Below are 22,263 nucleotides of genomic sequence, written 5' to 3'. Positions count from 1 at the left end.
AACATGACTTCTTGTACAAATAATTCAAAATATGTCTTCATGTGAGTCTTTTCCCGCACTTCATAGTTAAACAAATAGTTACTCTTATAATAATAAATATAGGCTATCTGATATTAGATATATAATTTTACTTCAGTTATGAATTTATTATTAATATATATACCAAGCAATATAAAATGAATACAAACAATAAAAACTCATAATAAAACATAAACCGGATGATAAAAAGCTCTGAGAATAATCATTCAATTAATAAGGGATGGTATTATTTCGGAGGTAGAGTACATATTGGCTACAGATAATAAGAATAAATAAATATAATTTACTATCTCAATACTATGTATATTGAGAATGTTCTCTACATTAACATAAGCAGCTGAATCGGATATATATTGCTGCAGATACCTCTCTCTATGTATACATTGGAAGATGGTGTAGGCTGTTAAATATGGATTGTTTATGGGACTCCAGACTTCTTTATCTTGTATATTGTAAGATATATTTTATAGATATATATTTATGGCATACGGGTTTGAGATTCTTAAACGGATGACAACACACGTTTTGTGCATACAAGTATTAAAAAATTAAATAGTCTTCAGGAGAAAAATCTAGACGGCTAAGAGTTGTGAGGAAAATAATTTTCTTTTTTTTTCTTTGTCTTCTTCTGGTTTTGCATTCCCGTTTTGTAGATCTCGTTTAGTTCATTGATACTGTTAGTTACTGTGGCTAGATCTACTATAATAAGTATATATATAAAATAAACAAACAGTAACATGAACTATTAAATTTAAAATGAAGAGGAGACGTAATAACACGTAAAAATAGAAAAGTAGATATAAGAGATATAAAAACAAAAATTATACACACAAGGAGACGGAAAACTAAGAAAGTAAGATGAGAACAAATAAACCTTATGAAAGAGTTTAAAAAAAAAAAAATAATAATATTAAATAAATAAAGAAAAAACCAGAACCACCCATCTGACTTCTTTTTGAAGACAGTGAATGATATAAAGCGGATATAGGACAAATATAAAGTGGTGGGGAGATGACGGTTACATATAAGTGAAATACAAGAAAAAAAAATTGAAATATGACAATAATGATAACTATAATTACTATATAATATAGAAAACATAAATATAAATTAAATGATAGAATATCTAACTAGGAAATACAGTTAAGCTAGTAACACGAAGACAATATAGATACAATAGAATAAATATGAAATAAATAAGTGAAGATTATTAAATATAATTACCATTAATTATTATTTTTGTATCATTATTACTAATGAAATATATATCATAAATGTTTTTACTTACGAAAATAACATAAACGCAGTACGCGCGTCACACAAATTTCACAATTTGAAATAAATCATTTCACAACATATATTTTTAAATTATTCGTTGTGATGAAAGTAGAGTCGCACTGAATAATAATAATATCGTATCAATGTTCCAAATGAACCTTTCAATTGAAAAAAAAATTGTTAACTTTAAATTCAATACTTTACAGAAAAGCACTGTTACAATTTTTAACTACGGTGATGAAAACATCAGATTAATTAATTGTAAAGAAACACGTAAAATTAACATCCGATTAATTTTAAATACTTGTAATTTGCATGACTATAAAAAGGCCTATTTTGAGTTACTGCCTATTTTGAGCACTCAGTTGAGCTTCGGGGCTCCGCTAAACCTTTTAATCCATCTAGTATCCAATCCTTACAATGCAAAATCCGTAATTCTCCTTACTTTGCCACAAATAAAACCATCCATAATGTCTTTAATATTCCTTATATTGTCAATTTGCCGTAAACAGATATTCAATTCCTGTATGATTAATTCTCTAATCACCCAAATCCTCATGTTTCTAAACTTTCAAATCCTGATAATCCAGCTTTTTTTTTTTTTTAAATTTTTTTGATAATCCAGCTAGAAGTCTGAAAAGAAGATGGCCTCAAGACCTTCTGCTGAAGAAATGTAATTGGCATTCTTCCACTAGGTAGATTCTCTAAATGACAATATCATACCATTGTAATATAACTCACACAACATTTAGTTTATTTATTATTTAAATAGTAGGATAAATAATTATCTCCTTTAGCCGAAATCGAACCCAGTTCTGGGAGTTAGGGGTCCTACTGAGATACTCTACTCCACATAAACATGTTTTGTACATAATTTTTTATTTCAAGAAATATGATCTTATGTTCACCTTGGAAGGACCAAGTCAATGCAGTTCTAATGCTTAGCGAACCCTCGTGTTCGAACCCGACCGTATCCCTAACCCCAGCGAAGATGGATCCCGATGGCGGAGAGGATAGTAGCGAATGCTTGGTTTTAATTGGCCAGCAGGACGAGCGTTTTATCGATCGGCCATTACCGAAGCACGGAAGGATGCACACGTTAAATGCACCCCCTTTTTGCCTGCCCTATGGTCCAAACACAGCGGCCCCTTTAATTTAGACCGAACAAACGCAAATTTCACAGGGTCACGAACTTTCCGAGCCAGCCGTATAGGGTTCCAAATGAAATTTAGTTTCACACTAGCATACTAGTACTAGATTTTATTGGCTAACTTGAATTAAACAAATTTCTAAAAAAAAAAAAATAGTATCCAAAACTACAATACGAATAAAACTTGTTTATTCACTTACACAATGGACAACTACGGGTATAGTGAACAAAATCGTCTCTCCCATCAAGAATTAAATATAAAATGAACACATACATGAATTAATCCTTGTGTGAGGATTCCAGGTTAGAAGTTTGACCAAATGTAGTCCAAGGTAGCGGATTTGATCGACGGGGGTAAGAGCAACATTATTAAAGGAAACTGTAGGGCAGTAGGTAGGTTTACGACGAAGTGTAAAATTAATTTGATGGGATTTATTGGAATTTATTTTAATCCTCCAATTACGGCACCATTCTTCGAGGGCTATGATATGGGATATAATTAAAGGATTATTATTAACTGTGAGCACACATGTGTCATCGGCATACGTGGTGAGGATAGTGTTAGGGTTGGTTGGGATGTCAGCTGTATAGAAAGTGTAGAGGATGAGACCTTGAGGAACACTAGTGGATTGAGAATAGAGGGATGAATAGGAGCCATTGTGGTTTACTTGAAATAATCTGTCAATGAGAAATGAACGAATTATGAAAAAGTATGTTAAGTATGTTCATTTTTTTTTTTTTTAATATTTAACTTTTAACCTTCTGATTACATTAAAATGTATAGGAGGAATTAAAATAATATAAATACAATAAATTATATTTTTATTCTGATCGATAAACACAGTTATAGAATATAAAAAAAGGTGGCGTCCTCGAAAACCACTTTGTACCAATAATTAGTTTAATTTTTTAATAAAATAATGTTTATAATAATCTTTTTTCAATCAATAATAATTGATTACTAATAACTGGTTCGTAATTTCTCATCACTAATTCTAAATTATTCTCCATTACCTTCCTTCTCAGGTTTTTTAGAGTATAAAGTTTATATCAAATATTTGTGGAGAATTTTATTTGAGCTATTTGCCGATTTAGTAATTTTTCTTTTTATATTGGACTACTAACTCCAAGGACCTGAGTACATATTCAGCAGTGGCAGATCATTATTATCTGTTACCTGTAGCCGTTGAGTCAGCCCTGTGGGTTCTGGACCCCGCAGGGGGCCGCCTAGTCTCATAAAGTGGATACTTAATTGGGTATAAATCTGGCGGTCGAGTATGATTCTGACTAAATCATCTCCTTGCACAACCGTTGGTCTAGTAAGAACACTTCCTTACTTAGTACTGCACGTCTGACCCTTCCTGGATCGGAATGGGGAATTAAATTTAATTTAATTCTAATAATATTTTTTTATTTTCCAAATAAAAACATTATGATTATAATTTATTTGTTGTCTGTCTCAGTATATAACGCGGGTATAACTGTGGGGCACAGCTAGGAAAAAAAATAATAAAAGATATTATCTTTGTTTACACCCTATTATTTAAATTAGATTTATATTATTTTATTGAAATCTGTCGACGATACTAAACAAAAAAAGTATAAAAAAAAACTGAAATGAAATGCCAAAAATACGAGGTATATAAAGAGAACCCCTATATTCTCTTCGCTGTCGGTGAGCCCTACCTACCCCAACTGAGCTTTAAATGCTGGCAGTTCTATTAAATCACCCTCAACCCACCCCCAATCTGTGTCAGGATAAACACAACCGAAAACCCACCCTTTATTTGTTTGTCATCTCTGAAAAATCTCAACATTTATTCTATCAGCCTTGATTTTTTTATTAGTTCAAATTGTTAGTATTGTAAAACTTGTAAATAATGTAAATTAATGGTGAAGGATACTTAGTCCGTTATACGGAGGTTTCCGTGAATGGGGGTTAATTCAAAAGAACACAAAAATAAGATAATAAAATTAACTACATATGTTAGTTAAGAAGAGAGTCGCTATATATGTATACATTTGGTCACATTTAGGGTTTGAGGTTCAGTAAATGATAAAACTAATATATTATGATGTTTCGAGATTATATTGTTCCCCTCATAGTGTCCTATTGTGAAAAAAAACAATTTTTTATTTTTAAATAAAAAATTTACCCAAAAAATTAACCTGTATAAATGGTGCTCTCATGCCTCTCGTTGGTATACCGAGTTGAAGTGGCTCTATCCGATCTCCCGAAGGCAGTACCGTCTTGGTGTTTTCCAATTCCAAGTTTTTAAAATTAAAAGAAACCTACCTGTATCCTTGATCTCCTCACTCTACGATCATACAGTTAACAATAAATAGTTCTCTTTTACCATTTTGATAGCTTTATTGACCACTCCCCGACTATCTTCCTACAATCTACTTCATACTGTCAACAATCTTCTTTCAATATGAATAATTTAAACTGTCATTTTGTCTATATTAAACCTCTCTAGATGACGTAATAAAAAAAAATACCCTTTTTATCTGTTCGAAAATGTTTTAAAACATGTATTTAAACGCAGTAATGTAGTATCATACTACTAACATATCTTTTTATTTTACATAAATAATATATTAGCTAGAAACATGATTAAATTCTTTTATCCCGTAATGATTGTTAGCATCTTGATGAATTGGAATCCGTAATCAGAAACTTCGATTATTGGATACCCGTCAACAATTCTGTATATTAAGCGAAATTTTTTAAAATACTATTACTGTGGGAATTGTAATAAGTGAAAAACATAATAGTTAAAAAAGCTTCTGGAAATTTTTTTTTTTCTAATAATTTATTTATTGATATTTACAACTGTATACACATATATACAACAAGTAATTTTTGCTGTAGGTGACATAGTGACATGATAAAAACATGTGGAGAATCTACCCATTGATAGAACTCCAATAACATTTCTAGAGGAGAAGATCTCGAGGCCATCTTCTTTTCAGACGCCTAGGAGGATTATTAGGTAATGAAGGAGAAGCCAGGTTAGAAACAAGTGGATTTGGGTGGTTGAGAAGTTTATCATGGTAGGAATGGTATCTGGTTTTCTAATCGGCAACATATGGAATATTGAGGTCCTGATAGATGACTTGATTTGTGACAAAGTAAGGAGCATCAAGAATTTTACGGAGGATTTTGGACTGTAAGGATCGGATTCGGGAGGAATTTGATGGTTTAGTGGAGCCCCAAAGCTCAACTTCGTATGCCTTATAATAGTCATGTAGATCAGTCTTTTGTAATGGATTGGCAATTTAGACCGCTTGTCTAGTAAATAGTCCTGGAAAAATTTAAATAGAAAAATAGATCCAATTCACAGAATTGAAGAAGAAATATTGTTTATACTGAACGTATACGGGTTATTCTTAAAAAAAAAAAAAGTCAAATAGAGTGCCCAATAGATTTTGACACTAATGTATATTTTACATTTACTTGACTTAAAAAAAAAAATCTAGAATTTTTGCTTGTAAATTACTAAAACCTCAACTTTGTAATTTCCTCACAGTGTCCAAAGCAGGTTTTGGCACTTTCTGAAGTTTTTATCTCAGTATGTTCCTTGAAAGGGAAAGTTAATTATATTATGACTTATCTATATATTTGACTTATATGAACATGTTTGATACACATGATAATTACATGTCCAATTGCATTTGATTAACTCAATAATAATATTTTTACTTATGCTTATCTACGTATGGAATATTTAGAAAGAGACGGAAATATACTTTTTTGAAGACCAATAAGTCACGAAAAATTTTAGTGCTTGTGTATTTTTTTTTCATACCCTCCTGTAAAGATTTTAGTGGGTATTTGGTACGTACATATAGGAGGTATGCTATACGTATAGATGGGTGTTAAGGATACCTTGTGTAACTGAACAGCTATTTTAATAAAGAAATGCTGTACGGAAGTCCGAGCGGGAAGGATGCCTTTTTTTTGTGTTATGAACTCTTCTTGTGAGATTGTGAAATGTCGTACATCCACCAACCTACTCGCTATAATTGTCTGTTAGAAAAGTCAGATAAGTAAGGCTAACACGAAGGACACGCCGTCCCAGCTATACATATAGCATACCTCTATGTACGTACCAAATACCCACTAAAATGATTACAGGAGGGTATGAAAAAAAAAATAAAATAAAAAAAAAGGACACGCCGTTTTCAATTTCAGGTGCTTTTTAAATAGTGCTCTATTTAACTATGTTAAAGTAGTATCCTCCTCACGTTTTAAGAAAATATTTGAAAAGTGATACAGGACCGTCACTCCCTGGGGGTCTTGTTGGGGCGGGTCCTACCTTTATTATAAAATCGCCTGACCGAAAGTATCACTTAATATGATAATTTTTTCCATTTTCTCAAAAATGGCACAAACGATTTTGATAAAGCTCAAAAAGATTAATGTAAATTATATAAGCTAGGTCTTATTCTCATTGAAACGGTAACAAAAAGGCCTTTAAAGTCGAATTTTTAAAATAGTTGTCTCTGAGAGAGACCTCAGCGAACCCTGTAACTCAACTTATACTGCCACACGGCAAACAAAGTCAGTATGTAATTTGTATATATACTATGTATTATCATATATTTGTAATTGTAATTATATATAAATAAAGAGGATTTGAAAATAAAAATAAAAAAAAGTTGTCTCTGAGTCATTAATAAAAGAAAAAAATATTTGCCCCGAGTGAAGATCGAACTTATGTATGAAGTTCTAATTTTTATTATAATTAATGGTACGAAAAAAAAGTTATCTCTAGAGTACTTTTAATGTTGTTTGTTTAAAATAATTAACTATCTCACATTTTTATCAGTAGTGGAAAATGTAAAAAATATCAGCTATGAAAAGATTTGATAATAACTTATGGAGATAGGAAGAAAAATATTTCCGGTAATAGGAGTAGTAATGTAGACGTATTATATACCGTCGGAAAGCCAAAGATTTTAGAAAAAATAATATTTAATATATAAAATCAAAAAAGGTAGTGGATAATTAGTGGATAATTTTTGGGTCTGTTTTAACGACTTTTAACATACCGGGTGCTTCCGCAGTTTTTTGTTCCGTTTGGCCAATCTGTTTAATGTTTTTATGTCACAATAATTATTAATTAGTAAGGTTTTTAATTTAGCTAAAGCTGTATTTGAGCATTTCACTTGGCAGGATAACCAACTCCATGAAGTCATTACTAGTATTTTCAATATTTATGCCATAATAATTTAGCATTTAGCATGAATTGTTAAAAGCGCAATATCAATTTTAGTAATCTGTTATATTTTTATATTTCTGCCATAGTTTTGCAAAAAGAAAAATGTTAAAATTTTGTAATGAGAAATAATAATAAAGTTACTTATAAGAACTGTTGAAATTGGAGTCAAAATGTGACTGAAAGGTTCATTTGCAAAATAAGGTGTTACCGTGTATAATCCTTTTTCTTGGGAATCCCGCATATTAATTTTTTTTTTAAATATTTAGAATATGCTCAAATAAAATTTATTACCTCCAATTTGTGCTTAGCAGAGAAGCTTTAATAATGTAGAAAGCATTATTTGAATCGATATTAAGATATGGGATCGAATGTTATTTATTATATTTTTATAAAACTATCTTAAAATTTATGGATAGTAATATTTAGAAAAGAAATAATATATCTGAAAAATGTTTTAAAAAAATTTAATTTATCAAAATACCCTATAACAATATATTATGCAAACGTACTTAAAGAAGAACTAATAAATAGATCAACCACAAAGAAAACTAAAAAAATAAATATTTGACTGAGTACTGTCTTACTTCTATGATTCCTAATAATTTATCTTAATTCAGCAAATAACCACATCTGCCTGATTTTTTTTTTAATTCCACATAATTATTCTTTATATTACAATTAAAATTAGCTATACATGTGTGTGCTTAGTTATAGATATAATCTATTTAGATATTACTAGATCCCTTTTTTTAGGGTATTCTTTTATCATCTTATTTATTATCATGATTATATTAATTTACTGATTTTGCAGGATTATTATTCACTTCAAAGTCCATTCATTTATTTTTATTATTATTCTTTTACTTTAATTTCGTTTTAGTATTTCAATAAATTCATATTGTTCTGATCTAACTTATAGATTGTAGTAGCCCCCACAACCCCCCAATAGTCAAAATTGTAATTAATAAATTTCACTTATCATTTTTACGTGTTATTTTCACAGCGACCGATAGATTAGATTATTAGATTAGATTTTTATTCAGGGCGATCAACATATAGGTTATTACACCCTTTTTACTTCATCTATCTTCTTGACTTTGACATTTGATGGTTGAATGTAGACTATTTCCTTTTTACACTGGTCGGTATTGGTGGATTATATTTTAGTATAAAGTTGTGTTTCTTTCAGAAATTTTATTATTTTGTCTATGGATTCTTCTGAGTCTTTAAGGGCCAATTCTCTTGTTCGTGGAATTTTATTATTTTCGAAGGCTTGACGAAATGATGGGCATTCTTCAATTATATGTTTTATTGATAATGGGGAATGACATGTTTGGCAAATAGGCTGGTCCTCTTTTGTGATTAAGTGAAGGTGAGTTAATTTGGATGTTAATGTCCTATTCTGACTCTTGCAACAACCACTTCTTCTCTTCTGTTTCCCCTTATGGCACTTTTCCACTTTTGTGTATTTTTTTTTACATTTCTTAATTTATTGGTGAGTGGTACGGCAGCCCACATTGAATCCCAACTTTTTCGGATTATGTTCCTTAAAAATGCCTTTATGTCTTTCGGCTCGTAAATTTGGAGTGGTGGAACGTTCATTGTGGCAGCCTCTTTAGCCGCTTTATCCGCTGTCTCATTTCCAGCTATTCCTGAGTGCCCCGGAGTCCAGAGAAAGGAAACACTTTTTTATGATGTTTTAGCATGTCTATATAGTTATGAATTTTGTCTATCGTAGGTCCGCAAATATATAATGAATAATAAAAAAAGTACGAGGAAATATTACCACAGTGAATGATTTGGAAATATCTGTTCTGATCATGGATTAATTTCAGCTCAAAGTAGGGTGATTACTGAACTTTGATGCTCGCACCGCACCAGATTATTTTTATATATCCATTATTTTTATGACTTATCAACAGTTTTCCCTCCTTGGAACTGGTAATAAAGCAAACTGAACCCTAACCCTGGGACTGGAGATCATTATGTTGGATTGATGGAGGACCGCAGAGCTGGAACCACAGACCAATATCAGCTCCCGGCTCCCTGGAAATGGGATAATCATTTTAGCCTAGAGCTCTCTACAAACAAGGCCAAAAGGTTTTTAATCAATCGCCCTCTATGAGTTGCGGGGATGGGGGAGTCCAATGGATTCGCCATACATAATCCATGGATTAGTCCGCCCAAAAGGGATTTGTAGTCCCCTTTATTGTCATCCCATTGTTTACTTATAAATCAGTTAGGATATTAATCCGGTCAAACAAAACAATGCTCAGTTTATTATATAGAGAATTAAAGGCAGATCCAAGATTTAAGTTTGTTGAAAATAATCTTGTCCCTTTAAATGAACCATATTTAAAATGCAAATCCAATTTATCAAATACCTGTGAATGTGTTTAATTATTTATTCATTATTGTTGTAATTTTTTTAATCAATTAAAGATCAGAGATAAACATTATAAATAATTAATTTTAATTTTCTATAAAAATTATGTTGCAAACGGGCTCCAATTTCGAAAAAGATTTTCCGTTTCCCTTTACTACCCGGCTCTGCCCCTTTGGTGATCGTAGTGGGATAATATTTAATTATTAATTTTAATTCTTTAGATTTAGCTTTAATTAAGAAAAATGGTAATATGTCACGTCCTCGGATTCACTCATCTCATCCTACTCCTCTTCAGCCTACGTCAGGGATGTTATGTGTTGTTATCTTTCATATAAGTTGATTGAAATGTCAATGTAGTGTGTTGTGAAACCGTTTGTAAGTAATATGAATGTGGTTCGTCACCGTCGGAATGCGTAGGTCGGTGTGAAAGGTCTTGTTTGAAACATAAAATGGTGAGTTCATTGCCAGTCTTAATAATTGCGATAGAAAAACTTGTATTTTTATCTTGTCCATAAGTCTGGCAGACTTAAGTCCATATGGGTTTTATCAATTAATTGTATACGTTAAGTTTCTATCTGAGGGATAATTTAGAACGATGTGCATTATGGAATATAATTGTCTCAGTCAGAAATGTCTTACAACCTTAGCAATCACTTTATAAAAAATACACTGTTTTATCTACGTCACATACCAGGTTTGGCATATTCTCATTATCATTCAATTTTTATTTAGTCATTTTAGAATTAAAAAACCTACCTAATTTAATTATATATAAGTTATCTTATATTTAAACATATTGATCACAAATTAACTTTGCTTAAAATTTCAGCATGATGCCTGTTCAAGTTTTATGTATCTGTATTGAAATTCACCATATTATTTATGGTAATATTTTCTGGTATATAGATAGCTTCTATCAGCTTATCGATTTCTTTGGGTCTTTATCTTAATTTTTACATTACTACTTTACTAATGTATTCTTTCTAACAATAATAGTTTAGTTTCTCTTAAGTTTATTACTGGACAATTTGTAATTTTTTTAAACTATTTTCACATGTATGTTCTACAGACTGGATTACTTATTATGGAAATTACGTAAATTTTACTGATGTATTTACAGATTTAATGTTTACAGAAGAACTTTTAGGAGACCACGGAGTCCCTCTTCCACTTTCGTATATTCTATATCTTCCAAACTCTTTATCAGTCTTCTGCCGAATTAGACCTATTGTCCATGGGCCCGCAAGATCTATATCAGCTACTGCAAGAGCAGTGAAACTCAAAAATGAATATCTGTACAGACATAACATTAAATATTTTCTTATTAAAGTTATATTTTCTACCGGATGATTTTCATTCATAATTAGATTCTATGAATGAAAGGTACTCTTCCTTGTTTTAATTATTTTATTTTATATCATTAATTGACAATAACAACATTTCGGGGTTGTCATCCGATCATCAAGTATCTACAACGAATTCTCAAATTCATCCTATGCATACAAAAATTCGTTAATAAATATAAATTCCTTTGTTAAGTATCAAAAGTATTTTGTTTTCTCCTTACTAGTGTTATATTGCAACATAACATATTGTTAATAATATAAACATTAATAATTAAAAATACCAACATATTATACAATAAGAAGATCTAGATTAATAATTATGAGAGATAGTTGACCGTGGATGACGTACGAGGAGAAGTTGGTTGGGGGTGCGGTCAAAATGAAACACAAATAAGTTGGTGTGATTTATTTAATTGTGCCAACATTTCAGCTAGAGCTTATAGCCTTCTTCAGGGCTAAGAACAGAACAAGATAACAACCACAATAAGTATAGAAAATAAAAAATAAAATATAAACAGAATGACATAAAATGAATTACAGAATATAATTAATAAAATGAAGTGATGAGAGAAGTGGAAAATAAAATGTAGACATAGGTAATTGAAAAAGTGGGTAAAATAACATAATTAAGGAAATAAAATAAAAATGAAGTTATGTAATGCAAAGAAGTATGAACATATTAGTTATTAATGATTTAAAAATTGAAATATGGAAAGAAAATATATGTAACCATAATAATTGATAAAGATGCAAAATATAAGTAAAGCTTTATAAAAGAAATGAATAGAAGAAAAACTTTTTTTTTTTTAAAACAACAATAGTGACAGTGATTATGAGTTATAGTGAACATAACTAATAACAAGGGTAAGGAAAATGGATAAAAATGGAGAAAAGAAGAGGTGGTAAAATAAAGAAAGGGGAAAAAAGAGGATAAAACGAACCTGTCAGCTTGAAAAACAAAGAATATCTAGAATACCGTACTGAAACCAGGTTATCTTTACCATTGATTATAAGCCAAATCAATACTTCCCAACCTATGTTCTACGAAAGGTGACTAATCTATTAACAATTTATTTTTAATTTTTTTTTAAAACATATTATAACAGTACAACAATAATGTATTAAATTTACTCTACAATCCAATACTATTATACAACATTAAATTACTAAATGGTTTACTATATCTATTTAATGTGAGATTTACTATGTCTTAAATATTTTGATTTTTATAATCAAAGTCATGTTTATACTTTATGCTATATTGTGCTAGGTCTGTTGTTAATATTTTTACAATTACTCTTATGTTGCTCAACTAGTTAAGCTACGAAGAAAAAGTCTCTCCAATATATACACCTTCACAATTCTGGCAATTAATTTTGTGAATTACATTCTGTTTTTCTTTATTATCAATTTTATCTTTCATATTGTTGAGATAATTGCTTGGTTTATTATAATTGTATAAACCGAATTTTCCCAAGATAACTAGTTTTCAGGAACTTTTTTTAGATCTCCTTATTTATAATATGTTGGTATTTTAAATTATGAATATTTATATTATTGATAAGAATATGCTATTCCTAGCATTATAAGACCAATAGGGAGAACAGAAAATGTAGTTTTAAAAGATATCTTAATCAGGTAACTGTTTTAAATTTTAAAAATAAATGTTGACATATCTATTAAGTGTTGAATGCATAGGGTGAATTTGTTGTAGATACCTGATGTTGGGGTGACAACTCCGAAATGTTGTTATTGGCTTTAATTAAATAAAAATAATTAATTACAACAAGGAAGAGTGCCTTTCATTCACAAGATCAAATTAATTTTTTTTAATAATTAAAATATCTAATTCCTCAATTAGATTCAAAACCAGACGTGCTCAATGATGTCCTAATAGAGCGTTGATATCCTCGCACCTCTCGTGTTCCAATGAAGACGGTGTAAGTCGGTACTTGACGTGCCCCAACGTTGGTCACGCCACACTCGGTAATTTCAATTTCCTCTCTCGTTTCAATCTACTTCGTGTTAACCCTCGTACATCGAGCTCATTGTTCTATGATTTTGGACGCCAGAGATAACACTTTAATGCCCCAATCGAAATTATATCATGATTATTTGGCTCACGTTTCTTTGGTATTGTTACACGTAGTGGTTCAAATGGAACCTTCACTAGCCCAATCGTGAATAGTAATTAAAATAAAACAAATATTATTTTTTATTTATAATAATTTATTTATTGTTATTTACAACTGTATACACATGTATACAACAAGTAAATTTGCTGTATTACAACTGTAAAATTGCTGTACACAGTGACATGATACAAATAAGTGGAGAATCTACCCACTGATAGAACTCCAATAACATTTCTAGAGAAGATCTCGAAGCCATCTTCTTTTCAGACGCCTACGAGGATTATTAGGTAATGAAGGAGAAACCAGGTTAGAAACAAGTGGATTTAGGTGGTTGATAAGTTTATCATGGAAGAAATGGTATCTGGTTCTGGCCAAATCGGCAACATATGGAACATTGAGGTCCTGATGGATGACTTGATTTGTGACCAAGTAAGGAGCATTAAGGATTTTACGAAGGATTTTGGACTGCAAGGATTGGATTCTGAAGAAGAAGCGCCGTTGTAATTTACTTGAAATAATCTGTCGGAGAGATAAGAACGGATAATGAGGAAGTATGTAGAGGGTAGAAATTTGCGGGTCTTGTATAGCAGTCCTGGGGGCCAGCTCGATCAAAAGCCTGTTCTACATCAAGAAAGACTTCACAGCAGTACATTACGCGCTCCAATGAAGACGAGACATCAACCACACGATGGCATTGCTGGATAGTGGAGTGGGATGTTCGGAATCCAAACTAGTGATCTGGGATTATGTGTTCGGAATCAAGGATAGGGTACAGGGTAGGCATTAAAAAAAAAAAAAGAAACTTAATAATTCTTCTAATACAAAATTAAAATTATTCTTAAAATAAAAAATATTTATTGTGTCATTAGCGGCATAAAATAAAAATATCTTTATATCATCGTGGGTGATAGGTGATGGGACCATGTGGGTACTTGTTTTCCAAGTGGAGGAAGATAGTAAAACTCCACCTGCCATGATGCGACTATCAGAACATTATAGTACAAGAGCCTAGAATAAGAAAAGGTAGTTATTTCATCCCGATTTTTTAATAAATTAAAGCAAACTATGTATAATTACTGTTCGAAATTGATGAGTCTGCCAAGTATAGTTAGGGAAGATAAAAAATGGTGGCTGATTCAAAAACGTTTAAAAAAAATTGATTTTTCATTCAGAGCTCCATATCTTTGAAACTACCAACCACACTAGAAAACCTAACAGAATTATTTAAGTAGAGTAAATTTCATAAAAATATCCTATTGTTTTCAGCAGATGATCTCTAAAATAGCTCCTTTTTCTAGTTTTATTTCTAATACAATTATCCATATCAGGAAGAGATAGTCAGATAGGGAGGGGGAGAGTGCCCAAACCAAACTTATTAATTTGTGCCGACGTTTCGACCTAAATTTCAGACCAGCATTGGGGCTAAAAACAAAACGAGATATCGACCTTAATTCAGAGAAACATAAAATTAAAAAAAACAAAATATTAACAAACAAACTCGGATATATACATAACAATAAATCAAGATAATTAATTAATTAAATTATCAACAATTTATTTTTAATAAGTTAGGTTACTAAATATAAATTTATTAATTTATATACTGATATAGTTACTCGCTATAAATTAATTATAAATAGTTGACCATATAATTTAAAATTATGGAGATGGTCAGAGTTGCGGTCGAAACAGTAACAAAAGTAGCTGACAACTATTTATTTTCCAACGTTTCTCCCATTAATATAATTTAAAGAAGGCAAATTTCCAAAAATAAGAGCCCAAAAAGGGCTGTTTACGATCATGGTTAAGGTAACGCGGGAACTATTTAACAGCTCTATTTTAGCAAATTTACTTTAATTTAAATAATGTTCTATTAGGTTTTCTAGTTTAGGTATTTTCAATGATACGGAAATTCGAATGAAAAATTAATTTTTTTTTTCATTTCTAAATTTAATTTTGTATTTTGCCATTTTGTATTCCCCCTAACTATACTTGGCAGACTCATCGATTTTGACTTGTAATTATACATATTTTCTATTAAATTAATAAACAATTGGGATGAAATAACGGACTTTTTTCCCACCGAGATCTTTTACTAGGGATATTCATGATGTGTAGAATGTAAAATGTTTTACCATGTTAAGTGTTATTAGGATTGTGAGCAGCTTTATTTAAAGTCATGTTAAATGCATAAGAGCTCCTAGCGGATTTTCTGAGCAACTCGATTTATAACCTGTCCTTCCAAAACTTCTTATTATTGCTTACTTCCAAGTTTTAATTTTTCTGAAGATAAATTTTAAATAAATTGATTTTAATTAAGTGAAAGTAATTTATTACAACATGCCTAAAGTGGAATTTGTGATTATTGTTATCAATTTCTTTATTAGTTACAAAAGCATCCAAAACAATACTAACACAAATTAAGAGCAAGTAATTTAACACAACAAAAAAATGGTGACGAGATCATCTGGTCTGTTGCGTGACGTCATTCTCCATTTAACATACGTGTTAATAGACTCTCGACCATGTCATGTGTTATATCATTTATAACATGATAAAAGAAGGAAATATTTGTTCATTTAACACGCTTTAACATGTTAAACTAAACATCATGAATACCCCAATATAGGTATGACTCTAGGTGGCATGACATTCCTGTGAACTAGGATATCACACTTGACCGAAACTATAAAGAGAAAAATTAATGATGTACTCCCCCCCTCCTGTTTCAACAAATACCCTGCGGTCTGCTGACAGAGGAACCGCCTGTCGAAATTAGTTTATTAAATCCGTGACAGGTCTGCCCGGAATGTAATATCCCCGTGTTTTATACCCGCATTCCAGAAATTTTAGTTACTTCAGTGTCCATGGTTCTGTCCTCACCGCAGGCTACACCCTTTTTCATACCCAGCATTTATAATCTCTTCTCTTGTTTTTATATTTTTAATTTCCAAACTGATATGAGGACTGCATGCACCATAGGAGAAAAGGCCATGCAGCTCATGATAAATTTTCCTATTCTTCTTTTTTACTCCTTGTCTTACCATCTTAAACCTGATAGAATAATTAAACATTTTTCAATGAGCTAGAGAGGGAAATGCGTTATATATAACAAGTAATTATGCCGAAATACTGTGGGTTGGTCTAAATATACAGCATATTAATCAGTCCTAAAATTATATTATATATTTCATTATAATTATAATTTATAGTTATAATGAGAAAACAATATTTTAACTTTATTTTATTTTATATCCCTATACCATTTTATTTTAATTTATATCACAATATATAATTACTTACCCCTTTTTTTTATTTTTTATAACTTTTTTTATATATATATATTTTTTTAAGACCTTTTTCCTGGCCATACCAGTCATAACCACACGGGGTATATCTATTGGTTCTTGCACTATTTTAACCATGGTGGGGAGTCAAGTTTTCATTTCTTGGGACCGCCACAGAAATAAAAGTCGACCAGACTTTGAATTAGAACTAACGCCGGTGCAGTCAGAAGCCAGTCAAAGTTGGCGCTTTAAGCTACATTATCTTATTTTTTTCGTATTCAACATTACATTCTTATTATTTTGTTTTTGTTCCTTTATCAATTCAGTCTTCCTTAATTTTCCTTCGTGTTCCTTCTTGTTTTCTTTCTAATTTGTAATAATAGTGTATTTTTAATTTTCTCTATCCACCCCTATCATTCATTTCATATTTTTCTATTATGTTTTTTTTTACCAGAGAACACTTAACACAAATATTCAATATATAATAAAAAATATAACTTTATGGGCTCCACAATATTTTGTTAAGAACTTCGAGATGCAACATAAAAAAATAAAGGTTTCAAATAAATACAAATTTAGAAATAATTAAAAAGAAAATAATAAATAAATAAGTCTTAAATCTCCCAAACAGCATATCTAACTAATCAACTAATCCCAACCACTAACCAAATAATTTAAATAACCAACCCGGATTTGTAACCTTTTTTTTAAAAGTATTGTATTCAATGCTGATCAATAATAATTTTACAAACAAACAACAAACTCGAACAAAGTCGATAATAATTTTTACACCTTAATTACGAGTTTTCATACCCAAAAAGACAAATTTTGTATAATTATAAAAACGAACTGTCTCTCAATGCAAATAAACAATAAATGAATACAAAATATGAAAGAATTGGCCTTGTTCAGGCCAAAACGGACCAGCCCTTTTTGAAATATGTTTGCCAAGGAAAATTAATTTACACTAAAATTAACTCTTTTTTTTTAAACAATATCTTTTCTTTGGTCTTAATTTAATCTAAGACTTGGCTCTTTATCAGAATACTACAGAGTTTTGAGTTTCCTTATATTCGTCTTTAACATTTTTACTGATTTATATTCTAGCATTAAATTTAGTAAAACTGTGAAAAATAGATAGCCTTTTTCATAACATAAGCGGTCCGTAGCATTTTGAAATAAAAATTATCGACAATATTAAATATTTCGGAATTGTCCTTACTTACTTGATAAAGTGAACCACTGATAATGTAAAAGTGGTATAAGTTAATACTGGAATTTTGTGATATTTAATGTGGGAGAGTTCTATAAAGTTTTTAGAAAGAATTAACTACTTTGTCTACTAAAAGTAGTCAATCTCAAGCATATACTAACTATATAAAAACATTTGAAGCTAATACACTCAGTAATTAAGTAAATGATTTTTTAAAAATTAATGTTGATGATAGCAGAATGACTTACACCACTGTTGCTCTCAACAGTTTAATTAATTTCTTTCACAAAATATTTCAATTTTTTAAAAAAATATTGAATTAATCATAATAAATGTTTATATTGTATTTCTATTTTTCAGGTAAAAGTTTCACCCTGACAATCACCGTCAGTTCGACGCCGCCGCAGGTGGCCACCTACACGAAGGCTATCAAGGTCACCGTGGATGGACCCAGGGAACCCAGGTCAAAGACAAGTAAGATTTTATTTATATATTTTATTAAATATTTATAAATAATAGTGAAACTATCATAATTAGAGACCGGAGTACTGAGGTCGTACTGACCAAGCTGAGAGTAGGTCACACGAGGCTCACCCACTCTTATCTAATTTCAAAAGAAACGCCTCCGAACTGCCAGTATTGCAACAACAATTTGCGAATTAGCCATATTTTCCAACAATTCCGATATTTCACATCATTCCTCAATAGCTTAGGATTAAACTCAGATATTTCAAAAACCCTCGGAGACAATGATAAAATAATATAATTCATTTTTTAGTTTACTAAATCAAAAGGTTTACTGACAAAAATTTAACGGACGGTAAAAAATAATAATAATAATAACAATAAAAAATAAATAAATGATAATCGAATTTAAAAAAAAAATAAAGAAAGAAAATTAAACAAATATAAGAAAAATTAAATAAGGTATAAATGGCGTTGATGACCAATGATGTTTTGCGCCACTAAACAAACACAATCAAACAAAATGGTTTATGTGTGTGTCTGTGAGCAGTCTAGTTCAAAAAACGAGAAGTCCTGGGAAATTAAAATTATATATTTAAGACGAGTATATTCCTAGAGTGTATAGCAGCGTTTTTGATAAAAATCGACCGACCAGAAGTATCACTTTATAGAATCGATTATCTCAAAAACAGATCTAATGATTTTGAATAAACTCGCCACATTATCATTAAATTTAATGGTCTTTAATATCAGTGAGATATTATCCCTTATTGAAAAAATCTAACAGGGCTTGAATATTGAATTTTCAAATATCTTCCTCTAAAATACTATTAATTTTGTTAATATGATAAAAGTAAACAATACTTATTGTTTACAATAATAAACAATAGACAAATACAAAATATTAAAGAATTTTATGGATTACTAAAGGAGGAGAAATGGAAAATTGAAACATCCGATTTGAACGATATCTCCTAAATACAAGCACATATTTCCAACTTCGTTAAACTCTTGGCAGGAAAAAAGTTAATATTTACATCTCAAAAACTCTAAATGTCTATTTTTATAGCAACAGCAAAATAAAAATATTTTATGTAAGTGAAAGTGTGATGCGCCAGATCACTCATATGATAAGTTCGACGAATTTCGATTTGCTATCAAGCAAGAAACAAAAGACAACCTGAAACCAAGCAGGCGCTCAACAACTATTTCGTTTGAAGTTACTGCAGCAGAACCCTCTATTGTCCTCCCCTTGCAGATTCCAGACATAGAACATATCCATCCGTCCAACATTCATCCATTTTAATTAGAATAGAGCAGTTTTAACTCATATTTAATTAGTACAGCCCCGTCCCCTGAGACTGCTTCTGGAATTCCAGGGATATTTCAAGTTTAAATTGTTTCCATGGTGGATTATTCCAGAGCTAACAACACCCAGTGCATAGTTCCAGGATCCTTCGAGGCTCCTTGTTCCATCCCTCACCACCTCTTTTAAACTTCATCATTCTCCAGACCTCAACCATCCAGCTCTCTCGGGTCTTGGTTTCTTCCGGCAGTCTCTCCTCTGTAGAGGATTCTTCTCAGCAACTTCTTTATTTATCGGTGGGAAGTTTTATCCCGGTGGTTTAAAACTTCTGACATCCCTCGGCATCAGGTTTTAAAATATTCCTCGAATTTCAAGAGGATATTGTATAAATTATTCAGATATTGTTATATTAAACGTTTTACAGTCAAGTTCTGAACAGTGTTTTAGACATCCTAGCTACAGAACTTTATTTCCTTCACCCGGAGATACGAATAACTATTATAGACCTAAGTGATAAAAAAAACAAACAGTTTTTTACTCCAATTTTTTATTGAATCGATGAAAACTATATATAAATACGGTTAAAAATTGATAAGACTGCCAATCATAGTTTGGGGGAATAAAATATGGTGGCTGCTCTGAACATACACAAAACTCCATTTTCAGTTTCATTAAGTAAAAAAATATTGTGTATTATTTTCTTTGAAAAAATAAAATTCAAAAATCTGAAATTTTCGTTCATTTTTCATTCGGAGCTCCATTTCCTTAAAACTACCCGAACACTAAAAAACTTAATATCACATTATTTAAAGTGGAGGAAATTCTTTGAAATATAAGCCTTAATAGATATCTTTACGTCAAAAGTTTCCTGTGATATAGTATTTCATAAACCAAACTTAAAAAAAAAAAAATCTACATTTTGAGAATTTATTTTGGTAAATATCGTAAAAACTACTACTCCTACAAAGATAAACTTCAAAAACTACTTTATAGTACATTAAAATAGCTTTAATTTGAGTGCCAATTGATATTGCTGGGATGTCCTTACGGCAAATAATTCCTGAGAAATAGATTTCTTAAAATAAATTCACTAACTACTGATTTTTCAGTGCATTTATTTATGGAATGTTGCTTTATAAAATCTATATTTCGGAAAATATAGAACGTAAATTAGAGTTCATATTTTAGTAAATTTAGTCTACTTAAGTTGTGGTGTCTTGATTTTCTAGTGTTGAAAAAAGTTCCAAAAAAATGGATCTCCATATAAAAAATTATATAGTTGGCAGACTCATCAATTTTGACTAGTAATTATATGTAATTTTCATTAGAGTACTAAAAAAGTGGGGTGAAATAACAGAATTTTTTGTTCTGTTTGGCTCTTGTACAGTTGTAACTATGAAGGCCACACCAAGAAATCTGAAATGACGTTTTTCTAAATTTCTCAGTTAAAAATGGACGGCCCTCGTAGCGTAGCGAACTAGATGTTAAGATAAGCCGGATATAGCGCGGGTGGCGCCGGTGGCCATGCTGGACCACGCCTCCTGGGCTAGATAGAAGATAGAGGAGCCGAAACGTAAACAGGAGATCGCTCCTTTGATCTCTGTTTGTTTGTTAGTCGCCCGGTAGTGGAGGATAGCCGGGAGCAAAAAATATAACAAGCTTCTGACCACATTCCCTCTCCAACCGAATACAGTCTTGTGTGTGGAAGGATGGCCGTTCGCCATAGCTTAGGATGTATTAGCTCTATATATTTGACAATAGGTAAATATTTAATTACAGATTTATGATCAAATCAACTACATCACATCTTACAATAACCTTTTATGCATTAATATTCCACTGAGGTGCAATGCCAAGACTTGATAGTACAAGAGCCGAAAAGAAAAAAAAGGGTTATCTCACCCCAATTTTTGATTACTTTAATGAAAACTATGTATAATTACTAGTCAAAACAGATGAGTCTGCCAAGTATAGGTAGGGGGAATAAAAAATGGCGGGTGTTTCAAAACCTTAAAAAAACATTAATTTTTCATTCGGAGTTCTATATCTTAAAAACTACCAACAATACAAGAAAATCTAAGAGAACATTATTTAAAAAAGAGAAATTTTCTGAAATATTAGCCCTTATAGAGCTATTTACGTCCAATAGTTCTCGAGATATAGCTTTTTAAAAAGCAAAATTTCTTAAAAATCTTCTGAAAGATTAATAGTTTGCTAATTTATTTTGAGAAATCTATATCTCAGGAACTATGAGACGTACAGATGTCTATTAGCACTCAAATTAAAGCTAGTTTAATGGACTATAAATATGTTTATGACCTTTACCTTCATAGGAATAGTAGTTTTCATGATATTTGCTAAAATAAATTGATTTATAGTTGTTCGGACAATAAGTTTGATTTATGAAAAACTTCATTTCAGAAACCATTA

General features: G+C 30.7%; 1 protein-coding gene across 1 annotated transcript in view; it reads left to right on the top strand.

Moving 5' to 3' along the window:
• Positions 1 to 22,263, top strand: part of LOC106687925 (runt-related transcription factor 2) — a 69,379-nt gene that overhangs the window by 16,667 nt on the left and 30,449 nt on the right. Inside the window, exon 2 of the mRNA XM_014432095.2 lies at positions 18,423 to 18,536. Coding sequence (XP_014287581.1) covers positions 18,423 to 18,536 — 114 coding nt within the window. The remainder of the gene's footprint in view (positions 1 to 18,422; positions 18,537 to 22,263) is intronic.

The sequence above is a fragment of the Halyomorpha halys genome, unplaced genomic scaffold (genome assembly GCF_000696795.3).
Source record: "Halyomorpha halys isolate HHAL.00 unplaced genomic scaffold, Hhal_1.1 Scaffold1028.1, whole genome shotgun sequence".
Classification (NCBI taxonomy): Eukaryota; Metazoa; Arthropoda; class Insecta; order Hemiptera; family Pentatomidae; genus Halyomorpha; species Halyomorpha halys.
Note: the sequence above shows the minus strand (reverse complement) of the source record. Positions and strands in the feature narration are given on the sequence as shown.